At 37.3% G+C, this 24,193-nt stretch overlaps 3 protein-coding genes across 4 annotated transcripts; 1 reads left to right on the top strand and 2 right to left on the bottom strand.

Moving 5' to 3' along the window:
* Nucleotides 1–212: 212 nt before the first annotated feature.
* Nucleotides 213–4,397, bottom strand: LOC126594451 (probable protein S-acyltransferase 17). Of its 2 annotated transcripts, XM_050260768.1 has the most exons (11): nt 4,088–4,397; nt 3,909–4,002; nt 2,980–3,074; nt 2,730–2,897; nt 2,537–2,609; nt 2,420–2,432; nt 2,016–2,091; nt 1,817–1,908; nt 1,663–1,715; nt 1,099–1,224; nt 213–882 (listed from the first exon to the last, which is right to left on the bottom strand). In XM_050260768.1, the coding sequence occupies exons 1-11, from the start codon at nt 4,234–4,236 to the stop codon at nt 604–606; spliced, it is 1,218 nt and encodes a 405-aa protein (XP_050116725.1). In that variant the 5' UTR covers nt 4,237–4,397; the 3' UTR covers nt 213–603. The 2 variants fall into 2 exon arrangements, with proteins under 2 accessions (XP_050116725.1, XP_050116726.1); XM_050260769.1 differs by lacking the exon at nt 2,016–2,091 and having other exon boundaries at nt 2,380–2,432; nt 4,088–4,395.
* A 1,446-nt stretch (nt 4,398–5,843) lies between these two features.
* LOC126591993 (histone H2AX-like) lies at nt 5,844–6,873 on the bottom strand. Its single transcript, XM_050257744.1, has 2 exons — nt 6,532–6,873; nt 5,844–6,230 (listed from the first exon to the last, which is right to left on the bottom strand). The coding sequence occupies exons 1-2, from the start codon at nt 6,733–6,735 to the stop codon at nt 6,009–6,011; spliced, it is 426 nt and encodes a 141-aa protein (XP_050113701.1). The 5' UTR covers nt 6,736–6,873; the 3' UTR covers nt 5,844–6,008.
* A 13,637-nt stretch (nt 6,874–20,510) lies between these two features.
* On the top strand, nt 20,511–22,948 carry LOC126591915 (gibberellin receptor GID1C-like). Its single transcript, XM_050257625.1, has 2 exons — nt 20,511–20,809; nt 21,448–22,948. Exons 1-2 carry the CDS (start codon nt 20,711–20,713, stop codon nt 22,441–22,443), a joined length of 1,095 nt encoding a protein of 364 aa, XP_050113582.1. The 5' UTR covers nt 20,511–20,710; the 3' UTR covers nt 22,444–22,948.
* Nucleotides 22,949–24,193: the final 1,245 nt, after the last annotated feature.

Below are 24,193 nucleotides of genomic sequence, written 5' to 3'. Positions count from 1 at the left end.
GCCCAAATTAGTCTTTTTGACCGGCTATAAAAATACAAGCTTTCGATCTAGCAACCATGAGAGTGCGAGTGGAGATTCTTAACTATTCTCTGTTTACGTCAGCATGTATGAATTTCTCTCATCACGTGACGTAACGAGATACAATAGGTGATAAGATTTCCCCGAGTGGGAGGCGTAGATATCAAATAACATAGCGATGCAAGTTGAAAGAATAATTGAATCATTCTTGTGTTGAATAAGTGAGTAAAGTGTATCATGTTACAGAAAATAAAAGAGAAAAATGTCTGGCTAGCCTTTTATACAAGCAAAATCCCCTAAGCTAAATGACACCATTTGTACGCAAATCGACTTTTGTCAAATAATCCGCCAACCACAAACATTCAGCCTAGCCCCTAGGCATCCGCAAGAACCAGTTATGTTACAGAACGCTAGAATAAGCATCCGATCGTGCTACATCTGCACAGCAAAAACACTCCGTCTCTTGCTGTTGCTGGCCATCTAACCATGAGAAATTTTGGGTTGACAGGCTCTGAAGCCGATCAGTTGGTGGAAAAAACAACGAGAAGCAAGCATACAACATCAACAGCAAGCCAGAAGTCTTTCTTAGCCAGACTTTGATTTGGTTTGCGAAGCCAGCGGTCTTCTTGAGAGGGGAACAATGACCTCAAGAATATTCTGGAAGAATCCTTTATCGTACATGTTATTTTTAACCACAACGTCCACCTCTTTGAGTGGTGATCTTCGGAAAATGGCTCTCCATTTGCTCTCTGGAGGTTTTCTTTCACTATCTGTCCCATTGATACTTGCTTTGAGTGCTGCAGAACTCGCCCTTGCTTCATTCAGCTTCCTCTGCCAGCTTAAGTAGTCTTGCCACTTGAAAGTCTGTTTCAAAAGAAGTAAACACGCTAAGTTCCACTGTATCAGCAATGAAAGAAGCCATGTTCATTAAAGCTTTCTTATCTCCTGGGAGTCCTTCTGTTGCAGCGGTGAAGCCTAATGAACTATCCCCGCCTAATTAACTCTATCCTACCTTTCTTTGGAACTTTACCAAGACATTAACAAATTAAATTATTAGCAAAGTTGGAGAGCGAAATAGACCTCATTAGTTGTAGTGTTTGTGAGACAAAGTTTTGCATGGTAACCAAAGAAACCCGCCAATAGTAGTGAAACAATTGCAAGAAACACCATTAGAAGTATTTGAATGTTGTAGGCGCCCAACAACCACTGTCAAACATCAGAAAAAAAATTAAGCAATGAGCGACATGGAAAAGCCAAAATAATAAAAAGAGCCGATATCTCAAGCCTACAGTTCATTATTGGAGACATCATGGAAAGTAAATGAATGGTGAAGTCCAACTAGGCCTTTTCTACCAGTTAAAGTGAACGGTTATTTGTCACCTCCATGTAAAGACAGGCTCTTTCAATACGTTGTATCCAGAAACACAATAATGGCTAAGGGATCACCAGAAGTACAGTAAGTCAGCTTGACAATGAACAGAGGGTACAAGTTTTTTCACTTATGTTATGTATGCTTATATAAATGTTTCCAAATATGCCGAGAACAGCAATATACAAAAATGATTTTGAACTTCAGAAACTGAATTATTTATCATTGGAAGCTATTGCTCGTCTCAATTCCCATAACAAAACAAATCAACGTACCTGCACAACATGTGGCGTTAAACGGCGAAAAGAATTATCTACACCATAATAAACTGCAACGAAGAAATTAAGGAAAGGAACATCAGTTAGGTTCAGATGCAACACAACCAAGTAGGAGGCTTGGTATGAAAATTAATTTACCAAATCAACTTACCGGTTAGAATATCAATAACTTTGAATTCTTTAACTTGTCCAGCAAGAATTAACCCAATGGCCACTGTTCCATATATGCAAAGTAAAGTGTGCCTGAAAAAGCACTAGATAAATGATAACAAACAAAAAATAAATGATTACAATATATTACCTCACAGCTATAATAAAGTTAAAATTGACTGAGCATTTAGACGAGTAACTTTAAGACAGCAATCTTGGAGCTTCTCCAGTGTAATTTGCTGTGAATTTCAAGAGTGAAATGGAAAAATCCATGACCTACAAATTTAAAACCTCAAAGACCATAAGTTCTAAAAGTTTTCTTATCTTTATTTACGTAAACATCATACGCCAAGATTGGATTGCTAAAATTCAACCAGAGATTCTAGGTGATAACATTGATTATCAGTAAGCACATTCTCAAACCGTAAAACAATTGCTACCATCAAAATCCCTATCAACAATTCAATATGTATAATCAATTCTTTGGGAAGCATAGGCGGTGAAGAAAAAAAAGGCCACACAACACAAATAAACATACACTTGCTGCATCACTATAGAACTCACCACAAAAGAAAAGCTATGAAGTACCGGGTGTTTCTCTCACCTATACAATTATTCTGCAATAAAAACAGTGGGGTCAAATTTACAATAAGCAACAAATGGAATGCCCAGATATGGAGGGAATGGAGGAAAAAAGAAGAATAGTTGGAGAGTTTCGGACCATCCATCCACAATGATGATCAAAACGGGCAACACATCGATCACATATGCTGCAATGCTTTGACCTAGCAGGTCTAAACCACAGAGGAAGAGTGACAAGCAAAAAGGAGAAATTAAGAAAAGAAAAGGAAGGAAGAAAAATCAAACAGCACAAATTTATTTTAAAAACAATAACCATGGGGGTGAGGACTCACTTTGGAATTTTGCATGTTGAACAGTCTTTCTCAGAATATATAATATTATCGTAAGGATAAGCAGAGAGATACAGAGAAACATTATCAGCTTTCACCGTTCCTGGATCAGAAAAGCTAGCCAATAGAAAGAGTAGGACACCAACGCCAACAGCCAACAAGCTCGCATACCTGAAATAAATAAAAAATTGTGTAGAGGATTCAGTACAAAGAAAATGGAAAACTTTACATAAACTTAATCCATGACGCATACCTGTGAATTTCACTTATATAATAGCCAGGAATGTAACGGAAGGAAGAAGTTGCAACCAAGTAATAGGTTCCTCCTACTATTGCAAAATAAATGATCTACAATAAGCAGAAAGCTAATGATTAATACCGAATCAAAGGTAAAAAGGAAATAATTCCGAGTACATTACTAACAGAAACATAGAAGGCATTCATGTTTCACGGTCATACCTAGTTTTTTTCTTTCTCCTATTGCAGCATTTTCCCACCTAGTTCCTAGTGACTGAACATTGAGCAATTCCTAATGATTCTTTCAAATTTACAAACTTTAAGCACATTCATACATCTCTAACTGGAAATTCCGTAACTTGGGAGCATCAGATCCTCCATTGTCAAGTTCCTCATATAACCACATTTCCTCACACTTTAACTCCTCCCCAACAATTTCCCGTTTCCTACTTACTCTAAGCAACTAGATAACCAGAAATTCAACAAAATGCAACTACCAAATGGAACAAAAATCCCATTGCAAATGCATATAAAAGCGAAAAACAAAACCTTTCTGATGTAGGATAGAGTTGGGCAGCGGAATTTAGATATTTTAGCGGAAGCGAAAGTACAGAAACCTTAATGAAAACAACAATAAAGGATAACTGGAATCAGCCTCTCACCAAGAATTTAAAATACTAAAACACCTATTGATTTAGGAAAGCCACCACTTCTGTTCCGCATCTCTTTCGCTGAGTCATCCCTTAAAACTAAGTTCAACTTTAACCAAAAGCAACAACACCGTGAACCCGAATGATCCCATAACTGAACCCACAATTTCAATTCCCAAACAAATTACAACTTCATGAACAAATTCAACCAACCAGAACCCAAATTTCTCCAAAATTCTTCAAATTTCAATCACAAAAGTAAAATTCAATTCTGTTGCTGGGAAAAAGAAGGAACCTGTAAGATTGGATTGGGTCGATCGCAGCAGAAATACTCCGCGGAAGCTATGGCATTTGTCCCCCTGGCTCCAAACACAAACCCAACAAACCGTCTGCGCAAAAAAGATCAGAAATTAAATCTGAGAGAGAGAGAGAGAGAGAGAGAGAAGAGAGAGAGAGAGAGAGAGGATGCTGAACTGAAAGTAATCGTAGGCGCCGAAGGTGAGGAAGTGGTTGATGCGTTGGATGGGGGTGCCGTCGAAGATGGGCCATTGGCCGCAGAGGAAGGAGACTAGAACGAGCAGTGTGACTAAACCATGGCACACCAGAATCCACTGTACCTCCATTCTCTCTCTCTCTCTCTCTCTCTCTCTCTCTCTCTCTTCTGTACTGTTTCTCACTCCTCTGACTTTCTCTCTGACTGAGATAAGAGAGAGACAAAGGGCCGCCGGTTGATTTCAGGACTTGCAGTTGCTGACTGCGCGTCGTTACCAAGAATGTGTCCTCAATTGCAAATTAGACAAATTTGTAAATTAATCAAAAAAAAAAAAAAAAAAAGCTTACATTTTTATAAAAATAATAATGTTGTAAATACTAACTATTACGGTTTTTAGGCTGTTTTGCAAGATAAGACAAAAATCGTCAAAAAATCAATAGGCTTTTACCTTCAATGTCTCGTGGAATCGTGAAAATTCATGTAAGATTCTTTGTTAATATTTTTTAGGATAGAGTCCTGTTTCGTTAATGTTTTGAGTCGCATTATTATTTTATTTAATTTATTTTCAATTTTCAGATTAAATATTTTATTGAAATATATTTTTAGCTCAATAAATGGTGAGAACTCTTTTTAAATGCATTATAAAGTTTTTCTTAATCATGATGAAAAATCTCTCCTAAAAATACAAAATTTGCATTTTCCTCAAATGTGGACTTAATCATCACGATTTTTATGCGATTTTGTAAATTTGTGCAAAAGCTATCATAAAATCTATTTGTTTTCACCTTCATCGCACCGTGAGGTTAAGAAAATTCATGTAAGACTTTCCGTTGATAATCTTAATTTTGGAATCCAATTTCAATAATGTTTTCCCCCAATACTATTTTTTCTCATTTATTTTTCAATTTTCAACTTAAATATTATATTAAAAATATATTTACAGCTCAATCAATGGTAAAACTCATCAACGTATAATTTGTTTTAGTACAACGATATATTTTACACAAGAAAAAGAGTTAGGAAACTACACAATTAAGAATCTAATTTGGTATTAAATTCGTTTTCACTTGTAAGCTTTTGATAATACTTTTTACAAGTGAAAAACCCATTAAATCCACGCTTAAAGATTAAGAGCTCGTTTGAATATGCTTTTAAAATAACTTAAAGCGCTTTTTGTGAAAATCTTTTTGAAAACAATCCTTAGTAAAAATGCTAATAAATCCTAAAAAAATACTTAAAGTGCTTCCTGGAAGAAGCACATAACTAGTGCTTCTTGTAGAAAGCACTTAAAATGCTTTTGGAACTCAATAACATTTTCTCTAAAAACGCTTTTAATCATTTTAAAAACATATCCAAACAAGCCCTAATACAGGAACAATGTAATTACGCCCAACCCCATTGGGGATAGCTTGAATGTTTCGACGGGTGACAATGATTTCAAACATTGGCAGCCCTATCAAATTGGGTTGGCCAGCAGGTTTGAGTTCACAAACCGAACCACCCGATACCCACCTCTAACTAAACGGGTTGCGTTTCTTTCCCCATTTTCTCATAGACAATCAACTCGAATTCATATCAGGACACTCGACCATGAAAACAATTTATCTTTTACAAAGATAGATAAAAATGGATTAAATCATGAAAATTTTAACGAAAAATCATATTTTTACACTAAAAAAGTCAATCATGATATTATTCATTTTACCTCGTATTTTGTATTATCGTTAAAACTTCAAGTTTTCAAACTCTTTTAATTAGTTTCTCATCGCAGGCCTAACACAACCATTTCATTCACGTCATAGAAATCCCATGTGCATCTCATGGTCTACTAAAAGAAGGAAAAAGAAAGCCATCATATCATACAACTGCAGCGACTGATCATCTCCACTCCACAAGAGAGACCTAGAATTCCTGAGAGGCCGAACCGATATCGCCTTTGCCTTTTCCACCCTTGTTCGGCAAGAGGGTTTGGTGGATATTTGGCAACACTCCTCCATTGGCGATGGTCACAGACCCCAACAGCTTGCTTAGTTCCTCGTCATTCCGGACCGCGAGTTGGATGTGCCTTGGTACAATGCGGTTCTTCTTGTTGTCCCTTGCAGCGTTTCCGGCGAGCTCCAACACCTAGACAAAATTTCACACGAAAAAATCAGATCAAACCCATTAAAGTTCGAGATATACAATGCCAAAAAACATGAAAATCTTAACCAATCAAACTCCAGGGAATCGAAACCCACCAATAACGAACAAATGTTGAATTTCAAATCCTAATAACACATTACTAATCCGATTTGTATCCAGATATCGGATTAAACCCAGAAAATTATACTCATAATTAGATCGACCCAAATTCCAAAAACATGAAATTGCACAATCAAAATCGAACCCAAAAACAATAGAACCCACAGATGAAAAACAAGCTAACCTCAGCAGCGAGGTATTCTAGCACGGCGGAGAGATAAACAGGTGCGCCGGCACCGACACGTTCGGCGTACTTTCCAGACTTAAGAAATCGGGCGATCCTACCCACCGGAAACTGAAGGCCAGCCTTATGCGACCTCGACACAGACTTCGAGGCCTTCGGCTTGCCTCTGCCTCCCTTCGTCGACGCTCCTTCTTTCGAACTCATTTTCCTGCGACGGAATCACAGAAATAGCGAACAGAGAAACCCTAACCCTAGAAAAAGATCGAATCTTTGACGACAGTGAAGTATGCGCGAGACAGAGATGGCGCTAATGAAATTGAAATGTGTTGGTTACGCGTTTTAAATTTTATTTTTAAAGTTATTTGTTATAAAAATGTAAAAGTTATAGAGAGATAACCTTTATTCGGGACAGGAACGAAGCAGTTGCAGAGTATTATACCAACACAAGTTGTTGCAGATGAAGTAATGTATATTATTGCTATTAGATATTTTCTTTTCCTTTTTCTCTCTGCTTTGTTGAACATTCGTAAAGCTCTATTTATATAGCATCACCATGGAAACAAACAAAAACACTGTTAAACATATGACATGTTTACTGTATACATGTGGGCATACATATTATACTATTTACAACACTCTCCCTTGGATGCCCACATATCAACATCAGTTGCCTCATTAAAGCCTTGCTTGGAAAAACCCTGTGGGAAAAAAAAAATAGCGAAGGAAAAAGAGTACAACTTTATCCGGATGGTGTTGAGCATGTTTATGTTGCCTCGTTAAAACCTTGATAGGAAAAATCTAGTGGGAAAAATCCTAAGCGAAGGAAAAAGAGTACAACATGCATGTATCATGGATGCTCCCCCTAAATTGGATCTCCCCCTGATTCTGCATTCTTCAAATTTGTAAGCCGACGTAATCCGATTCCCTGCACCAGCTTCTGAAATATGCACTTTGGTAGAGATTTGGTGAACAAGTCTGCTAAATTTTCATTGGAAAGGATTTGTCTGACTTCAATAACTTTAGCCTTCTGAAGCTCATGTGCACTGAAAAATCTTGGAGATATGTGTTTAGTCTTATCACCTTGGATAAATCCTTCCTTCATCTGGGCGACACAGGCTGCATTATCTTCATGGATGACAGTTGGAGTGTCTGTCTTTGAAGGTAGATCACATGAATTCCGGATGTGATGGATCATTGATCTTAACCAAGAACATTCACGACTTGCTTCATGTAGAGCAATTATTTCCGAATGATTGGAAGATGTTGCAACTAGCGTTTGCTTCATTGATCGCCATGAAATTGCAGTATCTCCATTAGTGAACACATATCCATTTTGTGAGCGGGCTTTATGCGGATCGGAGAGAAAACCAGCATATGCGTATCCAACAAGGATTTGTTCATTTGTGGGCTTGTCTGAGTAGAAGAGACTCATATCTGTTGTCCCACGAAGGTATCGTAGAACATCTTTGACTCCCTTCCAATGACGAATTGTTGGAGCAGAGCTGTACCTGGTTAACAAGTTAACTGAAAAAGCTATATTTGGTCTAGTACATTGTGCTAAATACAATAAAGCACCTATTACGCTCAAATATGGTACTTCTGGACCAAGGACCAGTTCATCATCTTCCTTTGGACGAAATGGATCTTTCTTAATGTCTAAAGAACGAACGACCATTGGGGTGCTAAGTGGATAAGCCTTGTCCATGCCAAATCGCTTCAGTATTTTTTCAATGTAAGTTGATTGATGGACCAAAATTCCACTAACACAATGCTCGATCTGCAGGCCTAGACAATATTTGGTTTTCCCAAGGTCTTTCATTTCAAATTCGCTTTTCAGATATTCAGCAGTTTTATGGAGCTCTTCAGGAGTCCCAACTAAGTTCATATCATCAACATATACTGCCACTATAGCAAATCCAAAGTTGGATTTCTTAATGAACACACAAGGGCAGATGACATTGTTGATATATCCTTCTTTAATCAAATACTCACTGAGACGATTATATCACATTCGCCCAGATTGTTTCAGCCCATATAGTGATCGCCTTAATTTGATTGAGAACATACCCCGTGGTTTGTTTGTTGCTTCAGGCAACTTAAGTCCTTCTGGGACTTTCATATATATGTCAGTATCTAATTCTCCATATAGATGCGCGGTGATGACATCCATAAGTCGCATGTCAAGTTTTTCTGAAATCACCAAACTTATTAAGTAACGGAACGTAATTGTGTCCATTACAGGAGAGTATGTCTCCTCATAATCAATTCCAGGTCTTTGTGAAAAGCCTTGTGCAACGAGTCGTGCTTTGTATCTAGCAATCTCGTTTTTCTCATTGCGTTTCCTTGTAAATACCCATTTGTAACCTACGGGGTTTACATCAGTTGGGGTTTGGACTACTAGTCCAAAAACACTTCACCTTTCCAAGGAATTTAATTCTGCCTGGATTGCATCTTTCCACTTAGGCCAATCTTGTCTCTGTTTGCATTCATCAACAGAGCGGGGCTCAATATCATCACTTAATATGATTTCAGTGGCTACTGCGAATGCAAACATATCGTCAATGATTATTTCATTCCGATCCCACAATTCATTAGTACATGCATAATTTATGGAGATTTCTGTGCTTTCATGTACTTCTGTCTCTTCAGGGCCATTTTCTTCTTCTGGAAGTCCAGAGTCATGAATTGCGGATTTGTCATTTACTCTCTCTTCCTGAATGATTTCATTTGGATTCAGTTGTGCCCTCGTCTTTCTCTTTCGAGATGCTGAATCTTTTGAACCTGGTGGTCTACCACGCTTCAGGCGTGCACCAGATGAATCATTCGCTACCACTTTATTTTGTCCAACAGGGACATCAATTTTGGCAGGTGCATTTGCAGCTGGTATATGCGATTTTGTCACTTTCATAGCGTCATTAAATGCATCTGGCATTTGATTGGCAATGCTTTGAAGATGAACGATCATTTTCACTTTATTTTCACATTGATGGTTCGAGGATCAAAATGAGACAATGTGGTGTTCCCATGCTAGCTCTTTCCGTTCTTCTGGAACGGTATTTTCTCCCCCTAATGATGGGAAGACTGTCTCATCAAAATGACAATCAGCAAAACGAGCTGTAAACATATCACCTGTCAAGGGTTCCAAATATCTAATAATAGATGGTGAATCAAAACCCACATAAATTCACAGTCTACGCTGAGGTCCCATTTTAGTGCGTTGCGGGGGTGCAATAGGCACATAAACAGCACAACCAAAAACTCGTAAATGTGAAATGTTTGGCTGATGTCCAAACACGAGTTGTATTTAGGAGTATTGGTGGTTGGCTATAGGTCTCAATCGAACCAATGATGCAGCATGTAGAATGGCATGTCCCCATGCAGAAACTAGCAATTTGGTTTTCATAATCAGAGTGCGGGCTATTAACTGAAGCCGCTTGATCAATGCTTCTGCTAAACCATTTTGAGTATGGACATGAGGAACAGGGTGTTCAACATCAATGCCCAATGTCATGCAGTAATCATCAAAGGTTTGAGACGTAAATTCACCAGCGTTATCAAGTCGAATTGATTTAATGGGATAATTTGGGAATTGTGCTCGTAACTTAGTTATCTGAGCAAGAAGTCTCGCAAAAGCTACATTCCGAGTAGACAAGAGACAAATATGTGACCATCTGGTGGATGCATCAACCAAAACCATAAAATATCGAAATGGTCCACAAGATGGTTGAATAGGTCCACAGATATCCCCTTGAATTCTTTGTAGAAATGATGGGGATTCAGCATCAACCTTTAGTTGTGATGGTCTAATTACCAACTTCGCTTGAGAACAAGCCTTGCAAGGGTTATCATTTGAGATAGCAATGTCTTTGCTCAATAATGGATGTCCATTAGAGTTGGTAATGATCCTACGCATCATGGTGGATCCTGGATGACCCAGACGGTCATGCCAAAGCATGTAAACCTTTGAATCAATGAACTTCTGGTTCATGATAGTATGTGATTCAACTGTCCTTATGTATGTATAATATAATCCACTCGAAAAACCACGCAACTTCTCCAATATACGTTTCTGGGTATCATTGGAGGTAATGCATAGATACTCCACATTTTTTGCACTTTTCGTTTCAATGTGGTATCCATTTAGACGTATGTCTTTGAAACTCAACAAATTTCGAGTAGATCGAGTAGCATACAATGCATTTTGTATGGACAATATTGTTCCATTTGGTAACATAATCTGGGCTTTCCCTGAGCCTTCAATCACATATGAATGTCCTGATATTATTGTTACCCCTACTTTTGTAAGCATTAAGTTTAAGAAATACTTTCGATCACGAAGTATTGTATGTGTGGTTGCACTGTCTGCAAGACAAATATCTCCGCCATTTATCATGTTCTGAGAATAACCACAGTTTTTATCCATGCTTTCTGAGTAAATGGAATCACAGTTAACAAACAATTTATAACAGGAAATTTACATGCCATTTTTATTGAATCTGAAAAACTAGTTTTAGACAACAAGTTCAGCATAATAAAAGTACATTAAGCATAAACGATTTAGTCGGACCGATATACTTCATTTCCCCTTTCCATAATGAAGTCTGAAAAATCTAGGTGAGTTGCGTCAAATTGCCCTGATAAATCAAACACTGGATCAGGTATATCCATTGGTTTAGCCTGGTCGAGAAAATTGGTCTCGACACCCTTCTTCTTGAGGGAGGCTTGATACAACTCCACCAGATGTTTTGGGGTACGACAAGTTCGCACCCAATGCCCATTGCCACCACACCTATGGCAGGCTCCTTCAGAATTCCTGGGAGCATTGGTCATGTTAGCTTTGCCTTTGTGACGATTCACATTTTTGAAGCTCGGGCCAGAATTATGCCTCTGAACCTGGTTGTGAAACTGACCACCATGGTTTTTGCCTTTCCTATTCCATCGACCTCGTTTTTGGCCACGTCCTTGTTTATGATAATTACCACCAGAGGATGTGGCGTTCACTTCAAGGGAAGCAGCATTTACTTCTGGGAATGGTGCAGATCCAGTAGGTCGGGAATTATGGTTTTTCATCAGGAGCTCATTGTTGTGTTCAGCTACCAGGAGTACAAATATCAGCTGGTTGTATTCAGTGTAGCATCGCGCTCTATACTGCTGCTGCAGGAGCACGTTATTGGCATGAAATGTGCTGTAAGTCTTTTCCAGCAATATTTCATCAGTAATGGTATCCCCACATAGCTTCATCTAAGAGGTAATCCTGAACAACGCAGAATTGTACTCTGCCACTGATTTGAAATCCTGAATTCTCAGGTGAGACCACTCATAACGAGTTTTTGGAAGAATCACCGTTGTCTGGTGATTGTATCTGCTTCGCAAGGCCTCCCAGAGAGCTAACGGATCTTCAACCGTTAAGTACTCACTCTTTAGTGCCTCATCAAGATGGTGGCGAATAAAGATCATAGCCTTCGCCCGATTTTGAGAAGATTAGCTGCTTTCTTCCCTGATGGTATCTCCAAGATTCCCTGCTTCTAGATGGATCTTGGTATCAAGTACCCAAGTAAGGTAATTCTTCCCGGTAATGTCCAGGGCAGCATATTCAAGCTTAGCCAAGTTCGTCATTTTCTTTTCTGAAAGAAAATGAGATGTGTAAGAACTTGCAGTAATATGTATTCCTAGAGGGATGTGTAAGAACTTGCAGTAATATGTATTCCTAGAGGAATGTGATGTTAGAACTTCTGGTTCTTACAAATTTTTCATTTTGATCTTCAGGCCAAAATGATAAGCACTCGAAACTTCTGGCTCGAGATTTTCAGGATGAATGAGAAAGGCGATTGTACCGCACCATTCTCATTGAAAGAATGTAACATGGAATGGGCGATTAGTCCGCACCACTCAAGTAGCAAGAAAATTGAAATACGCAGAGCAGGTTGGGCGATTATACTGCACCACCTAAAATTGCAATGAAATTAAACAACAGGTAAATTTAAATTTGGAGAACAAGGAGGGCGATTATACCGCACCACCTAAAATTGCAATGAAATTAAATAACAGGTAAATTTAAATTTGGAGAACAAGGAGGGCGATTATACCGCACCACCTAAAATTGCAATAAAATTAAATAACAGGTAAATTTAAATTTGAAGAGCAAGGAGGGCGATTATACCGCTCCACCTAAAATTTGCAGTAAAAGTAGATCTGCAGTCCAAGATAGGCGATGATACCGCACCATCTTGGATCGCAGTAAGATGAAATTTGCAGTTCAAGATGGGCGATTGTACCGCACCATCTTGGATTGCAGTAAAGAGGAAACATTTTTTTTTTTCGTTCGGCGGAGAGAAAAGAGATAATGATTTCCTTTATTGTTTAGTGAATGTAAATGAGACATGGTTATACTTAGAGACTCGTGCTGATAACGTGTTATAAAAATGTAAAAGTTATAGAGAGATAACCTTTATTCGGGACAGGAACGAAGCAGTTGCAGAGTATTATACCAACACAAGTTGTTGCAGAGGAAGTAATGTATATTATTGCTATTAGATATTTTCTTTTCCTTTTTCTCTCTGCTTTGTTGAACATTCGTAAAGCTCTATTTATAGAGCATCACCATGGAAACAAACAAAAACACTGTTAAACATATGACATGTTTACTGTATGCATGTGGGCATACATATTATACTATTTACAACATTATTAACTTTTTAATATATATATTTTACTATTTATATAAGTATAATGACACGTATTAATTTATGTATCGATTACATTGAAAAATCTTTCGGGTTTGGAATATATAGGAGGCGATGCTATGATCTGATTGGGTGAGAGGGTAGGCGCACGGATTGCCAGCGTGACACCTAGTGTGGAAATTCGCGGGAATTTAAATATTTGTTTTTCATAGTCCACCGCTTTGGCTTTCCCGTTTTGCGAGCTTTTTCTTTCGTTGGAGTATTTTTCCATATTGCCCCCCGCCCCGCTTAACTTTTACATGCTGTCGATTTGGTCCCCAAGCCTTTATTTTGGCCAATTTTCTCTTTGAACAAGCAACTAGCCAATTGCTCACATCCAAATGTCCCATCTTTAAATGTCATTTGTTATTTTTAGTATTTTGCAATATCCCCCCCCTCGGCCCTAAACTCTGATCTACTGCATGATTTGCTCTATAAACTTTTATATTGGCCAATTTTCCCGCTAAATGAATATAAATAATTATTTGCTCACGTATTTACTCGTACGTCTTTCAAATTTCTATTTAAAATAAGTACGAATCAATTGTTTAACTTAAAAAACGCAAACAAATATAAAAAATTGTAAAAACACATAAAAAGTAAAATGAAGTGTGAAAATCACCGTCCAATAAAAGCGAGAGTGGAATGGAATCGGCAAGATGCACATTTCGTTGATAACCAATAAACGATAGCGTTTGGTTGAGTCAGTGGTGCAATTGTTTTGGGCCGTTGATCCTGAGCTCAATTGTTTTTCTTTTAGTCAAAATCCGTAGCCCAATTGATCAAGCGTGTGGGGGATTAGTACCAGTACGATTTGGGTTGGGCCCACGAAACAAGATTCCCAGGAATCTTTTGAGATGCTTTTGCTTCCAGCTGCACGAATCATGATGGAAGAGTCAGTTCTGTGAGAACTGGATAAGACTGACAAGCAATGAAGGTGAAGGGGGATTTGGATCCCATTCCGATCCAAATTGTGAGAATCCTAAAGATCTTTACATCTTAGTTATTCATCGTGTATTGTGAGAATAGAGATCATTTGACTTTTTTTATTTAAAATTAAATACAAATAGTACCAGACGAAAACTGGACGAACGATGTATGATGAACAGCTAAGATGTGGGATCCCCACAAAATGGATCCGGAGAGGATCCTCTTCATGTGAAGGGTGCACCGTAATGACACTTTTTCTCGTACCGCATCTAATTAGATCCAGCGACCACGTTCTCTCGTTTACTTTTGGATTCGTGGGAGGAGTAAGAGGAAAAAAAAAATTCATTTCCAGCTAGGTTTAATTACTACTGGACTCCCTTATTGGAAAGATAACTTTTCTGCAACGAAAATGTCATCGTGAGTTCATGGAAGTATTTCAAACTGATTGTGCGATAACATTTGAGTGAGACAAGAATCATGGTCTGAGTGAGACAAGAATCATGGTCGTGCGTGAATAGGTTGGGATATTGCGACGTTGTCACATGTTTCTTTCTCCATGTTCGCGTATACGACGAAAGGATGGGATTGGGATCTTATTCTTGTTGGACATGATGTGACAACTTTTTGTGATTTTACACACTCGAGAATTGTCTCTAGACACTCTATTATTGCCAATAAACAACTGAGAATTTCGGCCGTCCATAGGACTATCGGAAAAATTCTATGGATGCCGAAGACAAGTCGGAAGTTTGACCTTATCAGGCTCGTGGTCCAACTTCCCCTAAACCCAAAGAAAAAGAATTATCCAATCTAAGCCCATTTCATAGTTCAGAGTCCAGACCCACAACAATGCAAGCCCATCAGGCCCAAAATGAAGGAATGAGAGGGGAAGATAGAGATCATGAACACGTCGACCAGGAAAGTGGCAATAGAAGAGCCAAAACTGCAGAACAGGACAAATAGGGTAATACCTGTATTTCCACCATGCGCGTATTCTCTATATGCAAACAACGTATCTTAATCAAATAAAATTTATGATAAAAAACGTTTAATTTCTTAATTTTAATTGAAGATAATTTAGTCATTCAACTATATAATAACAAATAGACTGTGTATGTATAAGAACATCAAATCACGAGGATGTCATTCACAACTTCATTTGTTTGAAATACATAATCATTTTTTAGCATAATTGTCATATAATTAACTAAGGGTATGCTTGCGTACGACAGACTTTCTCTTCCCACATCCTTGGAAAACAGGTAACCTTATTGACTTGTTATATGGCTAAGTATCTCTCTCATTATCTGACATCGTTATATCACGTGATTAATATTTCTCTCGTCACGTCATGAGTCTCATGACACGTAAATGGTATTCAAACAGAGCCAGGACTTAGTGGGATGATAATAGCAGGTTTGTCTCTTTCCTTTGGAGATGGAAGGATGAAGAAGGAAAAAGAGAAAGGAAGGGCAAAAGGGTTAAAGGCAGAAGGATGTTTGTCTCTTTCCTTTGGAGATGGAAGGATGAAGAAGGAAAAAGAGAAAGGAAAGGCAAACGGGTTAAAGGCAGAAGGGATCCAAAAACAGTTCCTAATTGTTGACCTAGCACTTACTCGAATGCTTGCAAGGGGCAGTGGGCTACAACAATAAGTGAAAGTCCCACCCCAACTAGAAGTTTGATGGTGAAAGCTTCGTCGACAACGACCACTTGAGTCCCGACTCCAGCACTACAAAGATGATATGATGCACCTGCTTTTCTTTCGGAAGAGGATCCTCTCCGGATCCACTTTATGAGGATTTAGGGTATTTCTACATCCTAACCGTTTATTGTATATCGTAGATCAGTTTTCGTTACATACTATTTGTATTTAATTTTAAATAATAAAAAGTTAAATGATTTATGATCTCACAATACATGATGAATGGTTAAGATGTGGGATAAAGTAGATCCAGATGGAATCCAATTCCTTTTCTCCTTTTTATCTTCTTATTTTTTTCCTCTTTTTTGATATTAGTTTTTCCTACTTTACATGCAATAATCAAGGTATATAAAAGGACAAACTTGCTACCTCATTACTTAATTATTGGGATGAGTACATTTATCTGGACATTGTTCGGCTCCTTATATACAGAGTCATTTCTTTTTATTTGAGGTAAGTATGGCTTACTTTCGTCTAGTTTGACTGGTGTGTCTCAAAATCAAGCAGTTTATATAGTTATACTCAACAAACACAATTGATATAATCAACATATATATTATTAATGGATTCTTAAATACAATAAAATGAATTTAATCATACATGTTCTAACTTGCTGGTAGATGAATTTAAATTGGGAGACTTTGGATGCGGTCCCTAGTTATGAACAGTCTTTGACTGAAACCTTGTTGGTTTTCAATTTTTGATCCAAGTCCCTGAAATTAATTGATAATTTATTTCTATGTACGTTACTATATTTTTTTAAATTAAAAATTAAAATTTATAGTTGTTTATAGTAATGAGATTTTAAATAAAAAACCATAATTTGTGGGATTAAAAATATTAAAATATAAATATACTATTGTGTGTGTGTGTAAACATGGGTACATTCATAAAAAATAACCAAAAACTTATTGTATCAAAACATGGGTACATTCTTCAAAATGGGTACATTTAGCAAAAATAAAAATGGGTACAAATAAATAAAAAAATAAGGGTACAATACAAATAAAACTTTAAAAAATATGGGCACAAAAAGAAATTAATATATGGGTACAAATTAAAACTGAAAGGAAAATTGGTACAAATTAAAAGAGGGTTGCAAATTAAAAAGGGGTACAAACTAAAAATAAAAATATATGATAAAAAATTTAGCCATAAATATAAATATACTAATTGTAACATTTTTAATATTAAATGAATATATTTAGAAATAAAAAATATTTTATTATTGAAATAATTAATGATATTATTAATACAAAGGACCTTGATCAAAAATTGAAAAGTAATAAGGTTTTAATCAATAGAGTAGTAAAAATAAGGATGAAAACCTAATTACTCCATTTAAATTTGAGTACGTAAGTGGGCTTGGTTGCTCTAATGAGCTGCTAAACGATACCATCAACTCTTTGAATTCATCAACATGTTTTTTGCAGCGTACCTTTAATCCATCCCGCGAGAGTCTTTTTCACACAGAAATTCAAGATCATATGGTTGGTTTTCATCTCTATTCGACGTAGTTCACACAGTTGAGTAGTTTATAAAGTTATACTCAACAAACCAACTTTTTTCCTTTTGCAAAGCAACGACAACCCAACTTGATTAACGCTTCAAAAATATACTAATTTGTCGATGATTGGACTTATGGTTTACATAGTCAGATAGTTTATATAGTTACACTTAACGATAAACCAACTTGCATAACTCACATTTATTAAAATAATTTGCCTAACTCGCATTCACATTTGACTTTCGAATCCGAGACGCATGATGGAAATCCAACATCCTCTCCATTATAATATTGAATTACATGCTTTAATTACACTCTAATAAGTCAATAATTGAATTTTAAATTTAAGTACAAGAGTGGACACATTGTGTTGATAATGTGTTAAATGATTGCGGTAGGTTTTGAAAGTCATCATCATGTTTTATGCAACATGCATTTGTGAGTCCTACTGAGTAAGGAATCTCGAATATGGTTTGTTATCATCTTTGTTCGACTTGTCAAACAACGTATACAGTTACACTTAATAATCAATAACCCAAATTTGTATGAACAACTTGTCAATTTCATTTTCACATTTGCATTATTAATGAATTTAAGTACCAAAATAAAAATGTGTTAATTAACAAATCTAATTACACCTAATTTGTCAATAACTGCATTTAAATTTGATTGCGATGGTGGGTACATTGTTACAATGATATGCTAAATGAATGCATCAACTCTTGAGAGTCTTCATTCTATTTTTTGCGACGTACACTTGAGAGCCATTCCACAAGATAATCTCATATATGATTGATTTCTTTTCTTGTCAACGTTATTCACACAAACAGTTTATATAGTTACCTTATTGACAAAACCAACTTGCATTTACATATGCTTATTATTAATGAATTATTAAATACAAAAAAGTTGAATTAATTAACAATTTTATTTACACTCTAATTTGTAAATCGTTGAATTTAAATTTAAGTGTGAAAACATGCACATTGCGTTGATGATATGGTAAATGATTGTGTCAGCTCTTAGGAATCGTCATTATGTTTTCTGCAGTAGACACTTGAGAGCCCTTCTACAAGGGAATGTCGCATATTGTTAACGTTTGTCTCTGTTCGACATGGATCACACACTGTTTATATATGCTCAACGACAAACCAACTTACTGAAACCACATTTGCTTGAACAACACTTCTACAAAGGGAGATATCAGTGGCGCTATAAAACTGACAAAAAATACCACTTACTGTCGGATTTTTGGTAAAAATCCGACATTAAATCGTGCAATGTCGCATAGTGGAACCGACACCAATACTACCGTCACAAAAGAGTATTGGCGTCGCTTATCCCCCTTAATCCGCCACCAAGAAGGAAAGTATTATAAAATAAAAAAGAACAACAGCGTCGCTTAAAAGCGACATCGAAGATTGCGTCGCCTACAAGTGACATTAAGTACCAGACTGGTGTCGGTCCTAACCGACACCACCTGATAATTGGATAAATAAAATAACCACTATAATGTCGCCTATAAGTGACACCACCTAATAATTGGTTTTTTTTTTTTTTTTTTGCCTCTTTCCAGAACTCTTTCTTTTTCATCGTCTTCTTCACCCTCTCTGTATCCTCACCTTCTTCTCTTAGGCCCTTAACTTGCTGCAAGATTTCATGGTTCTAAAGCGGATTTAATCCAGAACTCATCGGATGTTCTGATACCATGGGAATTCAATAACAAGTGTTGCCGGAACAATTCTGGGGAATCAACGAAAGTTATGCATAGGTTAGCACCTCCAAATTTAGGTAAATTCAAACATGCAGATAATTTGTTCTAATACCATGGGAATTCAATAACAAGTGTTCCCTACTTTTCTTCACCCAACAAAAAACGCCCATAAACCCAGAAATTGCATGAAGTACTGCACTGGCGACTTGTCCACTGAAAATAAATCTGAGAGAAGAAGCCAAAATAAATATCAAAATCTGAAGAATTTGTACACAGAATTTGTAATCGGTTTGGCTCTATTGAATTTGAAACCGCGATTGTTGTTGCTGCTGTTGTGGCTGCGAAGAAAGAGTAAAGAAGGAGCTCCTGCTGCTATAGCTGCGAAGAAGGAGCAAAGAAGGAGCTGCTTTGCTGTAGGGATTGTGATCTCTTCCTTTATATTTAGAATTTTGTGCGGGAGTCTACTAGAGTGGTGTGAAAATTTCAAATTTGACAATGTTTGAAATTTTGCAAAAGTTTAGTGACCCGCCATTTTAATTTTTTTTTCCAAAACTTAATGTCGGTTATGAGTGACATTAGTATTAAAAATATTAAAATAGTTTTTTTAGTATTAAAAGAGGTCGCACTTGGTGCGATGGCAAGTGCCTTCGCCCATGAGCGGTAGGTCTCGGGTTCGAGACTTGGGAGCAGCCTCTCCATAAATGGGGGTAAGGCTAGCCGACATTCACCTCTCCCAGACCCTGCGTAAAGCGGGAGCCTTGTGCACTGGGTACGACCTACGACGACACTAGTATTAAAAATATTAAAATTAATGTCGGTTATAAGTGACATTAGTAATAAAAATATTTAAATAGTTTTTTTTTATTATTTAAATAGTTTTTTTAATGCGACACTAGTATTAAAAATATTAAAATTAATGTCGGTTCTGAGCGACATTAGTATTAAAAATATTAAAATATTAAAATAGTTTTTTTAATGTGACACTAGTATTAAAATTATTAAAATTAATGTCGGTTATAAGCGACATTAACAGTTTATGTCGGTTACAACCAACAATAACTCCGACACCATATTAAGTGGATGTCGGAATGTCTTATTTCGCCACTATGTTGTATAAAAGCGACATCACCCACCGACACAATAAGGCCCTTTTGTAGCAACTTGTTTAACTAACATATGAATTGCAAGTGACCCTTAACCACAGTGGTAGAGATAAATGTTACCTTTTATACTACGGCGTGAGTTCGAATCCTATTAACCCCTAGTCTAACAAATCTACCGTTTGGCTAAAAAAAAAAAAAAAAACTAACATATGAATCATTAATAAATTATTAAATAAAAACAAAAATAGTGGAAAGCGCATAGGTTGGAATCCCCCTAACCCGAGTTCGAATATTGTATGAGATTTGTGATTTCTTTCCCTTGAGACCAATGGGTTAAGAGAGTACGATCTTAGAGAGAGAGAGAGAGAGAGAGAGAGAGAGAGAGATTCAAAGTTAGGTGCTTTTGCTTGCTCGTTTTGGCTGCCTGGCTTTGCTTTTTAGTTTCTGCTTTTGCGTTTGAATACGTGAGGTTTCTTAAGATGGGTTTGCTGTGCTCTCGAAATGTGTTGGGTTTTCTTCAAGCGTAGATTTTGGAGTGGAAATTCTTCAGAACCGGTTTCCATGGCTGGGGGCAATGAAGTCAACGTTAATGAATCCAGGGTAACAACTTTTCTTTGGTTTTTGCTGATTCAAAGTTTGAAAGTTTGTTTTTTCTTTGTTTTTTAATGTTGTATGGAGTTATCTTAATGGATTTTCTGGGATATGGTGTTTAGTTTGTGATTTTGTTGTTAAAAAGCTGATTTGTTTTTGTTTTGTTTCTTTCTTTGGGATGAAGACGTTGTTCTTGTTTGAGTTGAGGTTTTTAGCTGTTTTTAATGTTTGACATGGATATGCTTATTGGGTTTGTTTTGCTTGTTCGAGTTCATCATGTTCTGAAGATGTTCTTGTTTGGAGATTTGATTGTTTGATGGATTTAATATTGTGGTTTTGTCATGGGAAAGCTTCCGGTCTAAGAAAATGCTATAGATCATGAACATGTTTTTTTTGTTTTTTTCGGTTTGTTTGGTCGATTCTACAGCTTTATGGGAATGATTTTGTTCGTTTTGATGTTTCTATTCCCCTTGAATCGTAGCAAAACCTTCTTCTTTTTTTTCCAGATGTGATGAAGCCGGTATTATAATACCGGCAGTGGATTTGATGCTTTTTAGTTGCGGTTTTGGATTTTTAGTTGCGGTTATGTTGGAATAAGACATTGACTTATGTAATTTTTTTTCTGGGATCTGATGCTTTTTTAACAGACAGTGGTTCCACTGAATACATGGGTCCTCATCTCCAATTTCAAGCTGTCATACAATCTTCTACGCCGCCCTGACGGGACTTTCAACCGCCACTTGGCGGAGTTCCTTGATCGGAAAGTGCCAGCCAATGCTAAACCCGTTGATGGGGTTGTCTCGTTTGATGTCATCATCGACCGCGAAACTAGCATGCTAAGTCGAATCTATCATCCAGACAATGCTGATCTATCCCCGTTGAACATTGTTGATCTTAAGAGACCTGTGAACAAGGAGGTTCTTCCTGTCATAGTTTTCTTCCATGGTGGGAGCTTTGTACACTCCTCTTCAAACAGCGGTATATATGATATTTTGTGCCGCCGACTAGTTGGTGTCTGCAAGGCTGTAGTGGTCTCTGTGAACTATCGCCGGGCACCTGAAAATCGTTATCCATGTGCCTATGATGATGGGTGGACAGCCCTGAAGTGGGTGAAGTCTAGACCATGGCTTAAAAGTACGAAGGACTCAAAAGTTCATATCTATCTCGCTGGCGATAGCTCTGGTGGGAACATTGTACACAATGTTGCTTTAAGAGCCGTAGAATTTGGAATCAATGTACTGGGAAATATACTGCTCAACCCTATGTTTGGTGGGCAGGAGCGGACTGAATCTGAGATGCGATTGGATGGGAAATACTTTGTCACCATCCAAGACCGGGACTGGTACTGGAGAGCTTTACTCCCTGAGGGAGAAGATAGGGACCATCCAGCATGTAACCCATTTGGTCCCCGGGGTCAAAGCCTCGAAGCTGTCAAGTTCCCGAAGAGCCTTATTGTGGTGGCTGGTTTGGATCTTATTCAGGACTGGCAATTGGCTTATGCTAGAGGGCTCGAGAGGGCTGGCATAAACGTGAAACTCATGTATCTTGAGCATGCCACAATTGGTTTCTACCTGTTGCCGAATAATGAGCATTTCTACACCGTGATGGACGAGATAAGTAAATTCGTGTGCTCCGACTATTAATAGAATTGACTTTTACCATGCGGTGACGTATAACCTAAGGTTGATATTCCCTGAATAATGAAGGGTTTGTTTGCAGTTTGTAAGATTGTGCAGCTAGCTATAGTAATTACTGTTGTATTGATAAATGTGGTACTAAGATCCTGCTTTCACCTGGTTCTTGTCTGCGGAGGGCTAGCTTTGGTTGTTAGATGCAAACGAGTGTATGATTCTGCATCTAGCTAGATCATCGTATTTTGTTAGTTGGTTCGATAAAGCTTTTGCAGACCCCACTCAGCAGGATAAGGCTTTACTGTTGTTGTTGTTGTTCAATAAAGCTTTTGCAGACAACAGAATCTATCCATGGTCGAGTTGTTCTTGTAATGTTTATATATATATATATGTGTGTGTGTGTGTGTGTGTGTGTGTTCTAATATTGTGTAAGATGTTTGTGTATTGGCAGTTGCCAATGTTTGCTATGCTCTACGTGTGTTAAGAAATGTTAAAATCAGTGGATGTTTTGTTGAAATCTCTGCTCAAATTTTCAATGGATTTGAAACTCCTCGGTCTCTAATCTGCTACATTCTTTTGGTAATTAATCTGTGAATGGTACTTCTTTTTCCACTTAACTTTTGGAAAAGAAGGAGAACTGCCTTGTTTCCTGAAGAAGTTGAATGACTTACATCATCCACACAAGCTGCTAAGCATGTGAAGAACGGTATATATGGTAGGAAAGATTCAGCCTTATCACGGGAATATATTTCTATTTCAACGTATCATTTGAGAAATTCTCTTGTCACTAATCACCACGTAGCAAGCTTTTACTGAATTGGTGGTTCACTTTTCCAACACATGATAAACATCTATTAAACAAGTGATTCACTTTTTGAATACGTGATAAGCGTTTATTGGACGGTAATGAGATTGAGATGGTGCATTTGCAAAAAAAAATCGCTCGTCTCATTCCCTACGTATATCCATAGCCATAGCCAAGATTTTTCCATCTGAGCAAAAAAGATTCTGCTTTTTCACTAGCCATCCTCATCTTTTATGTCTCAATTATGACATATATCTTTTGCAGTACCCAATATCATCTCACTGATCATGTATAGGCAAAATTTTTCCTTATGAGTAGAGCGAATGATTGATTACATTTTCGAACAAGTGACCAAAAGGTTTCACAAAAGGGAGAAAGGAAAAAGAGGGCAATTGGCTAGGGGACAAAGTTTACGAGCACCAAAGTACAATATAATTGGTCGCATCCAAGCATCTCCCTGTGCATATTCGTTTGAAGAGGGTGAAAAAAAAAGAGAGGAAGTGGGTTACTTTTGTCCTATTGGGATTCTCTCTGCATCTCTCACTTCAGAGTTCACGAATCAGGTAATTCGAAGTTTTTAAGAGAAAGAGATATCTGAGCGTTGGAGTCTTGGAAAGAGAGAGATTCTGTGTGAAATCACTACAAAAAATATGGACAACACACACAATAAAATTATTTGTGCCCTTTGAGGCCAAAGGGCACCAACATATGTGTCCATAGACCAATAACAACAGTGCAGTGTGTGCCCTCTAAAAACATTACCTTTAACCATTGGGAACCATATAGTCTTTTGTGCTCAAAGAGGTAAGCACAAATAAGGGTCTTTTTTGCTCTAAGAACGTTACCTTTAACCATTGGGAACCATAGTCTTTTGTGCTCAAAGAGGTAAACACAAATAAGGGTCTTTTTGTGCCTCTTTTCCGACACTCGTGTCTTTCCCAAGTCATGTTAGCACAA

This window comes from Malus sylvestris, chromosome 12 (genome assembly GCF_916048215.2).
Source record: "Malus sylvestris chromosome 12, drMalSylv7.2, whole genome shotgun sequence".
Lineage (NCBI taxonomy): Eukaryota > Viridiplantae > Streptophyta > Magnoliopsida > Rosales > Rosaceae > Malus > Malus sylvestris.
Note: the sequence above shows the minus strand (reverse complement) of the source record. Positions and strands in the feature narration are given on the sequence as shown.

Coding starts and splice junctions, on each gene's coding strand:
- LOC126591915 (XM_050257625.1), top strand. CDS start 20,711: ATGTGTTGGGTTTTCTTCAAGCGTAGATTTTGGAGTGGAAATTCTTCA. Junction 20,810..21,447: donor TCAACGTTAATGAATCCAGG/GTAACAACTTTT, acceptor CTTTTTTAACAG/ACAGTGGTTCCACTGAATAC.
- LOC126591993 (XM_050257744.1), bottom strand. CDS start 6,735: ATGAGTTCGAAAGAAGGAGCGTCGACGAAGGGAGGCAGAGGCAAGCCG. Junction 6,231..6,531: donor TAGAATACCTCGCTGCTGAG/GTTAGCTTGTTT, acceptor AATTTTGTCTAG/GTGTTGGAGCTCGCCGGAAA.
- LOC126594451 (XM_050260768.1), bottom strand. CDS start 4,236: ATGGAGGTACAGTGGATTCTGGTGTGCCATGGTTTAGTCACACTGCTC. Junction 3,075..3,908: donor GACCCAATCCAATCTTACAG/GTTCCTTCTTTT, acceptor TGCTTATTGTAG/ATCATTTATTTTGCAATAGT. Junction 1,716..1,816: donor AGTTATTGATATTCTAACCG/GTAAGTTGATTT, acceptor TCTTCGTTGCAG/TTTATTATGGTGTAGATAAT.